This window comes from Sus scrofa, chromosome 2 (genome assembly GCF_054392235.1).
Source record: "Sus scrofa isolate SSC_HxYL_T2T_F1_AM1 chromosome 2, Sscrofa_HxYL_maternal_Yorkshire_Landrace_v2.0, whole genome shotgun sequence".
In the NCBI taxonomy this organism is placed as follows: Eukaryota; Metazoa; Chordata; class Mammalia; order Artiodactyla; family Suidae; genus Sus; species Sus scrofa.
Genome location: NC_139384.1, coordinates 77,751,468 through 77,766,446, shown reverse-complemented (window position 1 = coordinate 77,766,446; position 14,979 = coordinate 77,751,468). Strand labels below are relative to the sequence as shown.

The 14,979-nt window shown below is 38.8% G+C and overlaps 1 protein-coding gene and 1 pseudogene across 1 annotated transcript; both read right to left on the bottom strand.

Moving 5' to 3' along the window:
* LOC100525208 (olfactory receptor 7A17-like) lies at nucleotides 1-934 on the bottom strand (annotated as a pseudogene).
* A 9,785-nt stretch (nucleotides 935-10,719) lies between these two features.
* Nucleotides 10,720-11,658, bottom strand: LOC110259020 (olfactory receptor 7A10-like). Its single transcript, XM_021082317.2, has one exon. It carries the CDS (start codon nucleotides 11,656-11,658, stop codon nucleotides 10,720-10,722), a length of 939 nt encoding a protein of 312 aa, XP_020937976.2.
* Nucleotides 11,659-14,979: the final 3,321 nt, after the last annotated feature.

Here is a 14,979-nt window from a genome sequence, read left to right as displayed (position 1 = left end):
TCACTGAACACAGGGTATTCTCCCAAGTAGATTTTGTAGAGCCCTCTTGATGTCCCTGTTCCACAGGCTGTAGATGAAGGGGTTCAGCATTGGGGTGACCACAGTGTACATCACCAAAGCAACCATACCTCTCCAGGAAGATGACTCAGAGCTGAGATACACACCAAGACCTGTCCCACAGAACAAATAAACCATGGACAGGTGAGACACACAGTTATAAAATGCCTTGTATTTCCCATGAGCTGATGAGATTCTCAGGATTGAGGAGACAATTCAGGTATAGGAGCAAAGGATCCCTGAGAAGAGAACAATGCCAAGAAAGCCAGTCACCAGCTATATCAGGATGTAATTGACAAGTATGTCTGAGCAGGCAAGCATGAGGGCCTGAGAGAGTTCACAGTGAAAGTGTGGAATTGCCCAGTTGGAACAGAAGGACAGCCGCAACATCAGCAGACTCTGGATCAGGGAGTATGACAAACTGATGACCCATGACAAAAGAACCAGTAGACCACAGAGACGGGGGTTCATGATGACGGTGTAGTGCAGAGGGTGACAGATGGTCACAAACCTGTCATAGGCCATCACAGTGAGAAGAAAAGTATCCATACCTCCAAAAACCATTAAAAAAATACACCTGTGTGATGCAGCCCGCATAGCTGATGGCTTTGCTCTGTGTCTGGATGTTCACCAGCATCTTTGGGATGGTGGTGGAAATGAAACAGATGTCAGCCAAGGACAGGTTGGAGAGGAAGAAGTACATGGGGGTGTGGAGATGGGGGTCCGAGCTGATGGCCAGGATAATGAGCAGGTTCCCAAACACGGTGACCACAAACATGGACAGAAAGAGCCCAAATAAGATGGGTTGCTGCTCTGAGTCTTGAGACAGTCCCAGGAGTAAAAATTCTAAAACACTTGTTTGATTTCCTGGTTCCATGTTGCTGATGCCTCAGCTGGATGGCTGAGGAAGCAAAAGAACATGAAATCACCACCGAACAGAATCTAGAGTCTCTCTACTTCTTTAATTAGAGTGGGATGGAATGGGAGTTTGGGGTTAGTGGATGCAAACTATTAAATTTAGAATGGATATGCAATGAGGACTCACTGTATGGCAGAGGGAACTATGTCCAATCTCTTGGGATAAAACCTGATGGAAGATGACAGGAGAAAAAGAATGTATATTTATTGACTGCAGCACTTTGCTGTCCAGGAAAAATTGGCACAACTTCATAAATCAACTATACTTTAATATAAAATAAAATAATTTTTTTCTGACTATAGTTTTCACTTAGAAGGTTGTATTAGTTGTATCCTGAAACTAATGTAAACTAAATCAGTTATACATATACCTATATCCCTTCTTATTCAGATTCTTTCCCCATATAGGTTATTGCATGGGATTGAGTAGATTTCCCTGTGCTATACTCTAGGTCCTTGATATTGATCTATTTGTAGATCTTATGGTATATGTCAATTCCAACCCTCTCTACTTCTTTAATTTCTTGAAGTGATGGTTTGGGTATAAAAGCCTTAACATGACCAAATTTAGGAACCCTACATTCTGTTATTTGTGATATACAGGATTTTATAATGATGTTTCAACCACTGAACCTTGTCCTCTGGGATATTCATCCATCCTCCTTGTCTCTGGCTTAGAATCATCAAGTCCTCCAACACTCTTCATGGGAGTGCAAATTGGTACAAGCACTACTAAGGAAAAAAGTGTGGAAATACCTCAAACAACTAAACAAAGAACCACCACATGGCCCAGCAACCCCCCTCCTGGGCACATATCCAGACAAAATGTTCATTGAATAGGATACATGCACCCATATGTTCATTGCAGCACTCTATATGCAATAACCAAGACTCGAAAATACATGTGTTCTCCAGTGTTCATTGAAACACTATATACAATAGCTAAGACATGGAAGCAACCTAAATGTCCATTGACAGAGGTGTGGATAAAGATGTTGTATATATACACAACAGAATATCACTCAGCCATTGGAAGGAAAGAAATAACTGCATTTGCACCAACATGGAAGGACCTAGAAATTATCATGTTAGGTGAAGGCATTCAGACAGTGAGACACCAACATCAAATGCTATCACTTACATGTGAAATCTAAAAAAAGACACAGTGAACTTCTTTGCAGAACAGATTCTGACTCACAGACATTGAAAAAATTATGATTTCCAAAGGAGACAGCATGGTGGGTGGGGAGATGTGCTGGGGTTTTGGATGGAAATTCTATAAAATTGGGTTGTGATGATTGTTGTATATCTATAAATGTAATAAAATTTATTAAGTAATTTCAAAAATAAATAAAATGTACCAATGAAGGGGAAAAATGAGAGGAGCAAAAGAATGATTTCTTTGGGTCCCTATGGACTTCAAAAATTCTTCCGGACATAGTAAATTTCTTCTTGTCATTCCTTTTATGATGTCAAATGACAGTAATACAAACTACTGAAAAGGATAGTACACAAAAGTAAATTTAAATTAATTCACCCTGAAAAAGAAGCACTTATCTTCATAGTTTAAGACTGCTTAAAATTAAGAAATACATTGTAGAATAATACGTAGACACCTAACATATATAGATGCATTCTGATGATGATGATATAACCATCTACCGAAACTGAAAGTAATTCATAAATTTAAAATTGCTTTCCAAGTCCTTTGTGGCTCAGAGAGTTAAGGTCTGATACTATTATTGCTGTGGCTTGGGTTTGATAACTGGCCCAGTAATTTCCTCACAATGCAGGCATAGCCAAAATAAACAAATTAATTAAAGTGTTTCCAAAGGGCAGGGAGTGCAAGATGTGTTGTTGTAGGTGAACTTACAACTCATAAAGAAAAAGAGGTTATTTCCCTAAATGATATGGAAAATCCAACTCAAAGTAACAGACAGTATCATACCAAGCCCTGAAAAGGCAGTCAGATTGACAGAAGTTATCAATAAGGTAAGCACGCCTAGTCTCATCATCACCAGCATTTAATTCACTCTAGAATCTGGAGTCTTAGGAGCCACAAATCTAAAATCTTTAGGAATATTTTTCTTCTTTTTATGACCACACCCGCAGCATATGGAAGTTCCCAGGATTGGGGTCCAATCAGAGCTTCATCTGCCAGTCTACACCACATCTCATAGCAACACCAGATCCTTAACACAATGAGTGAGGCCAGGGATTGAAGCCGCATCCTCATGGACTCTAGTTGGGTTCGTTATCACTGAGCCAGGACGGGACTTCCTCTAAGAAATGTTAAAGAGATGCTCTTAGCCACTACTCATATCCCTGTCCCTGGAGTTAATTTACTGCTCACAAAAGCCTCCTCCATGTGCATGAATACAAACCTCTCTTTCTGAAAGTGCTTACTATGCCCAAATGGATCACCCTTGCGATAGCAGGGAGGAAAACCTGGTTGCACTGGTGGATGGAAGGATGGATGGTGAGAGATTTCCAGAAAGAAAGTTGGTATGAAATCCAAATAAACCTGGGATCACCAAGGTGGCAATATTCTTCCTGGTCTAGGGTTAGTGAGCTGGAATTACAGGGAGCGACGAGGAGCATTTATCCTTTCAGGGACATCCAGGATTGAAGTCTCAAAGGAGCTAATTAAATATATGTTCCTAGTGTTACCCTATTTCTAAACAGCTTTGCCCTTGAGAAAGAAATAACCGTAATAAAAATGGAAACTGAATTTGATGATTCTATTCCCAGATGGGAAAATTGGGGACAGTCATGATTATTAGCACTTGGAAGTTTTTCTCTCCTTAAGAATGAGGAGAAAAGTAAAAAGAAACAAACAAACAAACAAAACCATGATGGGGGTAAAATATTTATATGCTAAGAACTATACAACATTAATCAAAGAAATTAAAGAAGATGTAAAGACACAGATTCAGATTTTCATTGTCCAAAAAAAAAAAAGAAGAAGAAGAGAAGATGTAAGGAAATGTAAAAATATTCCATGCTTCTGGGTTGGAAAAATTAATATTGTAAAAATGGCCATACTACCCAAAGCAATCAACAGATTCAATGCAGTACCTATCAAATTACCCATGACATTTTTCACAGAACTAGAACAAACAATCCAAATATTTATATGGAACCACAAAAAAAACCCAGAATTGTCAAAGCAAACCTGAGAAAGAAAAACCAAGCATGAAGCATAACTCTCCCAGACCTCAAGCAATATTACAAAGCCACAGGCATCAAGACAGTGTAGTACTGGTACCAAAACAGACAGACAGTCCAATGGAACAGAATAGAGAATCCGGAAATAAACCCTGACACCTATGGTCAATTAATCTTTGACAAAGGAGGCAAGAACATGACATGAGAAAAAGATAGTATATTCAGCAAGCATTGCTGGGAAATCTGGACAGCTGCATGTAAATCAATGAAACTAGAACACCCCCTCGCAACATGCATGAAAATAAACTCAAAATGGCTTAAAGACAAATATAAGACAAGACACCATCAAAATCCTGAGAGAGAACATAAGCAAAACAATCTCTGATATCAACCTTATGAATATTTTCTCAAGTCAGTCTCCCAAAGCAACAGAAATAAGAGTAAAAATAAAGCAATGGGGTCTAATCAAACTGAAAAGCTTTTGCACAGCAAAGGAAGCCAAAAGAAAAACAAAAAGACAACTTACAGAATGGGATAAAATAGTTTCAAATGAGGCAACTGACAAGAGCTTAATCTCTAGAATATACAAGCAACTTCTACAACTCAATAGCAAAAAACCCAACAACCCAGTGGAAAAATGGGCCAAAGACCTGAAGAGACACTTTTCTTAGGAAGATGTACAGATGGCCAACAAGCACATGAAAAAATGCTCAACATCCCTGATTATTAGAGAAATGCAAATCAAAACTACCATGAGATACCACCTCACACCAGTCAGATGGTGATCATTAAGAAGTCCACAAATAACAAATGCTGGAGGAAGTGTGGAGAAAGGGGAACCTTCCTGCACTGTTGGTGGGTGTGTAAGCTGGTAGCACCACTATGCAGAACAGTATGGACATATCTTAGAAAAAATACGTAGAACTACCATGTGACCCAGAAATCCCACTCTTGGGCATATATCTGGACAAAACCCTACTTTAAACAGATGCATGCACCCACATGTTCATTGCAGCACTATTCACAATAGCCAAGACATGGAATCAACCCAAATGTCCACTGATAGATGATTGGATTAGCAAGGTGTGCTATATATACACAATGGAATACTACTCAGCCATAAAAAGGAATGGAATAATGCCATTTGCAGCAACATGGATGGAACTAGAAACTCTCACCCTGAGTGAAGTTAAGTCAGAAAGAAAAAGACAGATACCATATGATATCACTCCTATCTGGAATCTAATATGCAGCACACATGAAGCTTCCCACAGAAAGGAAAATCATGGACTTGGAGAATATACTTGTGGTTGCCCAGGGGAGGGGGAGGGAGTGGGGTGGATTGGGATGGCAGTTAATGAATGCAAACTATTGCTTTTGGAATGAATTAACAATGACATCCTGCTGTGTAGCACTGAGAACTTGTCTAGATACTTACAATGCAGCATGACAATGGGAGAAAAAATTTATGTGCACATGTATGTGTAGCTGGGTTCCCATGCTTTAAAGGGAAAAAGAATGTGTTGGGGGAAATAACAATAAAAATAAATTTTAAAAAAGACGGCTTAAAATTAGGAAATATGTTGTAGATTCATATACTGATAACTCACACAAATAGATACATTCTGAAAATGTTACACACCCATTTACCAGATTTTAAAGTGATTTGTAAATTTTAAAGTGTCAAAAATAAATTAGTAAATGAAATAAAAGTGCTTCCAACAGTCAAGGGGGTTGTAATACAATATGTGTGATTGAAGGGCCATTAATCACATCTAAAGAATGAGAAGCTATTTCCCTAAATGACAAGGAAAATCTAGCTCAAATGAACAGGCAGCATCATACTGAGCCCTGAAAGGGCAATAAGATTACCATGGAAGTTGCCAGTAAGAAAAGAGTGTTTAGTCTCATCATCAGGCAGCATCATACTGAGCCCTAAAAGGGCAATAAGATTACCATGGAAGTTGCCAGTAAGAAAAGAGTGTTTAGTCTCATCATCATCATCATTTAATTCATCTAGAGTCTGCATTTGTGTAGGCCATAGTTCCTTTATTCATTTTTTGCACTGAAGGGTATTTGAATTATTCTCAGTTTGGTGCTATCAAAAAATCCACTGCCATAAACATTTTTAGACATGCTTTGTAGACATAAGCACCCATTTCTGTCATGTATATACCTGAGTGGATCCAATATGGAGCCACAAACCTAAAATATTTATGAATTATTTACTAGATGTCCTTAACCAGCACTCACATCCCTGTCCCTGGAGTTACTTTACTACACATAAAAACCTCCACAATGTGCATGTATACACACTCCTCTTTCTGACAGCACTTAGCCCAAATGGATCACCCATGTGATAACAGGGACAAAAACCTGGTTGCACTGATGGATGGAAGGATGAATGGGGAAGAGAGCTCCAGTAAGAAAGTTGGTATGAGATCCAAATACACGTGGTATCATCAAGATGAAAATATTCTTCTTGGTCTGGGGTCAATGATATGGGAACACAGGGACAGATAAGGAACATTCATTCTTTCAATGACATCCAGAGTTGAATTTTCAAAGAACCTAATTAAGTAAATGTTCCTAGTGTGACTCTACTTCTAAACAGCTTTGCCCTTGGGAAACAAAGAACCATTATAAAAATGGAAACCTTTCTTGACAATTCTATTCCCACATGGGAAATTTGGGGACTCTCATGCTTTTTTTACATTATGAGATCCTCTGTCCTTAGGCTTGATGTCATGCATGACTCAGGAGTCTCTATACTCCATTACAATCTGAACTATTTATTCTTTGCCAGTTGACATCCTTCAATAACAATTATATAGGTCCACCTAAGACCATGACAGCACCCTAAATTAAAGAATTACTCTGTCAGATATGAATATCAATATATTTTTCAGAATATATGAATATATTACTCATAATTATATAAATAATACATAACACTGTTGCTTCTATACTTTGTCACTCATCCTAAAATAGACAATAACTCTTAGGTCAGGGTTATTACTGAATGAACTAATAATAATAAAGATTGTGGTATTCACTGTTAAGAAAACATTAACAAAATTAAAGCAGTGAATACCACACTCTTTATTATTATTCATTCCTTTAACTGTAACCCAGACTTACAGATTATTATCTCTATTTTAGGGATGAATAACATAGTAGAGAAGAAGTTCAATTTGCTGCAATCATATGTTGAAAATAGCAGAGTTTGGATTGTACCAGATGCCTGACTTTAGAATAGATATACATGTATGTGTAACTGGGTTGCCATGCTGTACACTAGAAAAAAAATGTGTGTGTATATATATATATATATATATATATATATATTTGATTAAAAAAACAAAATAAAGTAAAATTGTGATATGGGAATTTGAAAATAAAATGGCGCCTTAGGAGTTCCTGCTGTGGTACAGTGGGTTAAGGATTTGACTGCAGTGTCTTGGGTTGCAGAGGCCTGGGTTCTATACCTGGGTTTAATCCTCAGCTGGGTGCAGGGGGATAAAGTATCCAGCAATACCACAGCTGAATCTTGGATTAATCTCTGATCTGAGAATTTCCATATGCCACAGATGTGGCCATGTACTACAATTAAAATAAAATAATAATATAAAATAATGCATCTATATAAGATATTGGGGGGAACACAAGCATAAGATTAGAACAAACTGGTTTTCACATGGTAAAGGAGATCTCTTCATCCCACTAAATGAAATAAATCATAGGTGAAAAGTGTCCAAGATAGCAAAGCAGGAAAATCTGAGCTCACTTTCACCCACAGGAACACAGGGTCCCTGGGTCAGATCCATGGAAGGGAAGGGTTAGGGCTGCTTGGGGCCTTAAATCTATGAGATCCTTCTATCATCAATTTGTAACAGCTCTCCAGTGAGTTTTTCAGGGTGTGCAAAGCAGGCAAGTCTAACTGGATTCAAATGTGATTGTTTGAGCTATTTTTTAAAACTGGATGCTTTAAAGTTGAGTTTGGTGCTGACAGGCTTTTGCACTGAAGAGTGATAACCCACAAGGAAGCTATAAACATCCTTGGGGCCAATATACAGAAGCCATCGCTGACTCGTTCATACAACAAGAGCAAAACATTTCCGAGGTAAGTGAAATCTAACAATATCTATCTTTACTTCATTTACTTTGTAGTGTCTTGGAAGGCTAGGGCTCTCAGTGCAAGAGCACTGAGAAATCCAGGAAAGTTTCATTTCCCTGCAAAAGGGTAGAAAAATGCTGTTCAAAATAACTTGTTTTGATAAGGAAAATGTTTTATATCTTCACTGCCCAAATACAGCCCTAGGCACATGGGTTAGTAAATACTTGAAGTGTGGTGAATAGTCATGGGTAGCTGATGGTTACCATCTTGGACTGCACAGTGATAGACTATGAGACAGCTCCAAAGATGATGGACAACTGACAAAAATCAGGGCATTGACATGAGCACAGGGCTAGGGAGAGGATTAGCGACTGTCATGTGAACTGTAGGTGACACCTCCTCTTTTCATCCAGAATGCTAATGGAATAATTATCTGGAATTATTAACCATTCAATGAATTAAATACACATGCCCACAGAAGACATTCTATGCTTTTACCATTTCCACATATCTCACCCATATGTTTCCATGTGACTCTTCTCCTATCACCAAACTGCCTTTGGTCCCTGAAAATGTTTCACTATGCACACTGGCTTGCCCATGCTCTAAGAAATGCCCTCCTCCATCTTCATCCACTGAAATCCTCCTCATTTGAAGACACTCAGAGGGAAGAGCTCAGAGGCATGTTGGTGGCTCAAGCTGAAATATGGCATATAGATTTAGACATGGATATATGTTGGACTGTGCTAGGAAGAAACTATAAAACAATCCTTTCTTGAATATTAATTTTCCCTTTAAACAAAGTAACCTAATGATAATCTGATCTGTCTTTGTTACAGAATAAACAATTCATTGGCTGATATTTACAGCCTTGTTTCAAGTTGAAAATGGGGAAGGGACCAAGATGTTAAGATGCTGAGAACTACACAGAATAGATAAGAAAGAAAATCTAGTAATATTCTGGGTAAATGAAGGAGCAATTGGCTGTTCTGGAAATACAATTCTCTACTCTTCCTGGTTAGAACTAAGATGGCATATCACAGATAGCACATATCACACTGGAAGGAAGTTATGAGTATGGCACTAACAGAATGATATTTTTATATTTTAGAAATCCTGTTAAAATTATATATATATATATATATATATATATATATATATATATATATATCTGCACTCACAGCATATAGAAATTCCTGGGCCAGGGATTGAATCCAAGCCACAACTGGGACCTGCTCCATGGCTGTGGCAATACCAAATCCTTTAACCTACTCCACCAGGCCAGAGATTAAACAACCTCTCCACAACAAGCCAGCCACTGCAATCTGATCTTTAACCCACTGCACCACCGCAGGTACTCCACGCTTTACTTTATTTGAGTCAAGACTAGGTCTAGGAAAGTAAACCTACATTTTGAATGATATGTAATAATATTGAAGGGGCAATTTCCTGTGAATACCATGCCACTGCTGTATATCATTGGCAGCTTTCATTCTTTATTTTAATTGAGGTATGATGTAAAATAATATGATGCAAAAATTGTTAAAGCATGAAGAACTTTTAATGATGTATATACTCATGTAGCTACTTACCTAGATCAAGATATAAAACACCTTCATTGCCCAGAATGTGTCTTTGTGCCCTGATCCAGTCAATACCTCCCACCCCAAAGTGCCCCATATCCTGACTCCATTCTCCATTGGGTGGCTTTACCTGCTACTAGATTTCATAAAAGTGAGATCATAAAACAATCACATTTTCATGCCCTTCAAAATTATGCCTTTGAGGTTTGTCCATGTCATCGTGCATAGCAGTAGTTTCATCTTTTCATATTGGTGTGGAGTTTTCTGCATTTGGGTACACCATAGTTTCTTTATTCATTTTTCCACTGATGGTATTGGCATTATTCTCAGTTTGGTGCTATCAAAAAATCCACTGCCATAAACATTTTTAGACATGTTTTGTAGACATAAGCACCCATTTCTCTCAGGTATATACCTGAATGGGGGAGCTATGCTGTAGAGTAGGAGTATGTTTAAACTTGGTAGAGATGTCAGAGACTTACATTGATTTATACTCTAGTATAATGATACTAGCCAACTAGTAGTGTGCGAAAGTTCCCATTTCTCTAAGTCCTTGCTAGCTCTTGGTATTGTCAGTCTTTTGGATTTTAGCCCCTCTGGGGGATGAATTATTTGCTGTCTTGATGTGTCTATTGATGATGCAGCAGAGACTTGGATAAATATGTCTGCACCAGAAAGAGAGCATAAATGTCACTAAGGAAGTTCGTGGGTAGTGGTTGCTCGTGGGTGTGTAAATTCAGAAGAAACTCAAGCGATGGTATGTCAGAAAAAGAGGGACCGGCACGCACTTAAAGGATTTGAAGATTCTGTATTTCTGTCTACCAGGGTATTGACCCTGGGTTATCATAACTTCCCAGTCACAGCATCCATGGCTCTTCACAGGGAGAAGAAAGGCCTGCTGAAAAGCTTCCTCAGAGCCCCCTTCATGTCCCTGTTCCTCAGGCTGTAGATGAAGGGGTTCAGCATGGGGATGACCACGGAGTATATCACTGAGGCCACTGTCCCCATTGAGGAGGAGGAGGAGAAGGCAGAACTGAGATACACTCCTAACCCTGTCCCGTAGAATAAGGAAATGACCGTTAAGTGAGACCCACAGGTGGAAAACGCTTTGTACCTCCCCTCCACTGAAGACATTTTAAATATGGAGGAAATAATCTTAGAGTAAGAGAAAATGATCCCAAACAGTGGAACAACAGCCAGAAGACCAACTGCAGAATAAAGTGTAACATAATTGCTGAGAGCATCAGAGCAGGCAGACTTGAGCACCTCTGTCAATTCACAGAAGAAGTGGGCAATTTCTGTGTGTGTGCAGAACGAGAGACGCAGCACCATCAGACTCTGGAGGAGGGAGACCAGGACACTGGCAATCCAAGAGACTAGAGCCAGCAGTCCACAGAGGTGTTTGTTCATCATAATTGTGTAGTGCAGGGGGTGACAGATGGCCACAAAGCGGTCATAAGCCATCACGCTCAGGAGGAGGTTGTCCAAACACACAAATGCTGAGGAAAAAAACATTTGGGTAATGCAGCCTGCATAAGTGATGGTTCTGCTTGCTGTCTGGATGTTCACCAGCACTTTGGGAACTACGGAGGAGTTGACACAAATATCAGAAAAAGACAGGTGGGAGAGGAAGTAGTACATGGGGGTGTGGAGGTGGGAATCAGAGGTGACAGTGAGGATGATAAGTAGATTCCCAAGCACAGAGACCAGGTACATGGATAAGAACAGCACAAAAAGTAGGGGCTGAAGTTCTGGATCCTCTGAGAAGCCCGAAAGGAGGAATTCTGAGACACCTGTTTGGTTTTCTGTATCCATGTATCTGTTAATTCTGCCAGGTAACTGACAAACCTATGCTAATTAAAACAAACAAACATGAGTCTCCAATATAAAAATATTTTTATCCTATTAGTAACCCCCCTCAACAACAACAACAAAAAAAAACAGGAAAAATATGTACTTTGGCTAACAATTTAGTTTTCATTGCCTGGGAGTGATTACAAATGTCATTATCTTATACAGGTATCATTTTCAGGGATAATCTATTCCCTCTTCTGAAATTTATCACAAATCAGATTTGCACACAAAATCTGTCTCAAGAAACCATCAACCTCTGTGGTGCCCAGCTTGGCATCAGCCCCTTTCAAATGGAGCACATCAATGGTTTGAACATTCTTCCTTTGGAGGTGCTGAATTTTGCCTCTTGGAGGATTGCCTTGTCCCACATTTCTTTAGTCCTCTAGCCAAACTATGTGTGTTGGTGGTGTTCTGGCCCCACTGTCCCCTGACAAGAACTAATTTGATGAGAGAGTGGCATGTGGCCAAATCTGGCCATCAGCTTCCATGAAGATATTTAGAAATGAAACTCATATTTTAGTTAATAACCAGAGGGGGTGGACCTGATGGGACACATCACTTGAAGGTCTGGGTTAGGGGTGACCATAGTTATGCCTGAAAATAAGGCAGCCTATGAGTCAGAAGCAGTGTACTGAACTGCGAAGCTAGATGTGGTGGTCAGGATCATGTTAAATTAGGAATCCTAGAGTTGGACTGCTACGCCATGAATCCTGGCTCTACTCTTCATTGCTCTTGGCCAAGTTCTTGGATTTCTCAGTACCTCAGTTTCCTACTTGGGGACATGGGATTTTAATGATACCTACTCTGTAGGATTCTCGAGAGGAATAAATGGGTTGATGTTCTAAACAACAGTACCTGGAACATGATGGAAACATCAGAAATCATGGCTCAACACATTTTAGAATTTGGGAAATATAGTCTGTGGAGCTGAAGGCAGTGAGTCAAATACTTAGAGAGAATGGGATATCATAGATCATTTGGCTTCAAAGAATATGGGAAGGAGAGAGAAATGGAAATCAACAGAAATGATGACCTTGGCTGTGAGGCTTTCCAGTTTGGGGAGCAGCACCTTCAAGACTTCTGGTCACCTTCTTCTTCATTCTGTTTAAATACATATACGTGTTTTCTGTAAATCTTCCCTTTTCTGTGGAAGCTGGTTTCACGGGGTTTGTATAATTTCAACTGAGAGTGCATTCACTAGATTAAATCCTAAACAATAGGGAAGAATCAAAATTCATTCTGATAGGAATAAAATATACCAATGAAGAGGAAAAATTTGTGGAGTGATGAAATGATTTGTGTTGCGATGATCTTCAAAAATTCCTCCAGCCATATTAAAACTTTTCTAAGCATTCCTTTTATGATGTTATATGGCAGAATACAAACAGCTGCCAAAAATAGTAAAAAAATATTAAAATGAATTCAGTGTGACCATGAAGCATTTATCCTCACAATTGAAGTCTGCTAAAAATTAAGAAATATATTGTACCAAAATTACCCTTAAGAAATATATATTAAGAAAGATATTGCACAAAATTACCCTTTACCAAAATTTAAAGTCATTCATAATTTTTAAAGTGCCAAAATAAATTAATAAATAGAATAAAGTGCTTCCAGTAGTCAGGGGGATTATAATACAAGCTGTGTTGTTGGAGGGTCACTTATAGCACACAAAGAAAGAGACACTATTTTTCCAAATGATCAGGAAAATCCAGCTCAAATGCTCAGGCAGTATCATACCAAGCCCTGAAAGGGCAGTCAGATTACAGGGAAGTTATCAGTAAATTTATCAGTTTACCAGTCAGATTACCATGGAAATTATCAGTAGAAGATAAATCATCATCATTTAATTCAACTAGAGTCTGTTCCACTTAGAAGCCACATGCCTACGTTTTTTAAGAAATTTTTAGTAGAAGCTCAAAGCCACTACTCATGTCCCTGTCCCTAGAATCACTTAACTGCTCACAAAAGCCTTCTCCACATGCACATACACACAGTTCTCTTTCTGAAAGCACTTACTAAGCCCACATTGATCATCCAGGTGATAGCAGGGAAGAAAATCTGGTTGCACTGATGGATGGTGAGAGATCCCCAGAAAGAAAGTTGGTATGAGGTCCAGATACACCTGGAATAGGCAAGGTGATAATATTCTTTCTGGTCTGGGGTAAGTGAGCTGGGAGCACAGGGACACACAAGGAACATTCATCCTTTCAGGGCATCCGAGGGTGAATTCCCAAAGCACTTAATTAAATAAATGTTCCTAGTGTGACCCCTTCTAAACAGCTTTGCCCTTGGGAAAGAAAGAAGGAACCATAATAAAATTGGAAACTGTGCCTGACAATTCTATTTCCACATGGGATATTTGTGGACAGTTACATTTTTTTCACATTACGAGATCCCCTCTCCTTAGGCATGATGTCATGCATGGCTCAGGATTCTCTCTGAAAAATATCCCATTAGAACCTAAACTACTCATTCTTTGCCAATCAACATCCTTAAAGAGCAATTCTATAGGGCCTAAGTACCTAAGTACCTGCCAGCACCCTAAATCAAAGTCTTGCTCTCTCAGACCTGAATATCTGAATATATTTTTCAGAATATATGAAGATATTAGAGTTTATGAATATATTCTTCACAGTCATATGAATATATATGAAATTGTATAAATAATACACAACTCCATTGCTCCTCTATGTGTTACTCATCCCTAAAATAGAGACAATAAATCTTAGGTCAGGATTATTATTAAATGAACCAATAGTAATAAAGAGTGTGGTATTCACAGTTAAGAAAACTTATTGACAGAAGTACTAACAATGAAGACCACACTCTTATTAATATTCATTTATTTAATAATAACCTTACCTGAGGGTTATTACCTCTATTTTAGGGTGAATAACACAGTAGAGAAGACGATGAATTTGCTTCAGTCATATGCTGTAAATGGCAGAGTTGGGATTGGATCAGATGCCTGACTTTAGAATAGATGGAAAACTGTGATATGCATATTGGAAATAAAATCAGGCTTTCAGGAGTTTCTGTTGTCATGCAGTAGGTTCAGGAACTGACTGCAGAGGTTTGGGTCACTGCAGAGACCTTGGCTTGATCCCTGGGTTCAATCCCTGGCTGGCTGCAGTGGGTTAAATTATCTGGCAATACCACAGCCCTGGTATAGGTCACAGCTGAGGCTTGGATTCAACCTCTACCATGGGAACTACCAATGCCACAGGTGTAGCCACTGAAATAAAACAATAAAATAAAATACAATAAATAAAATAAAAT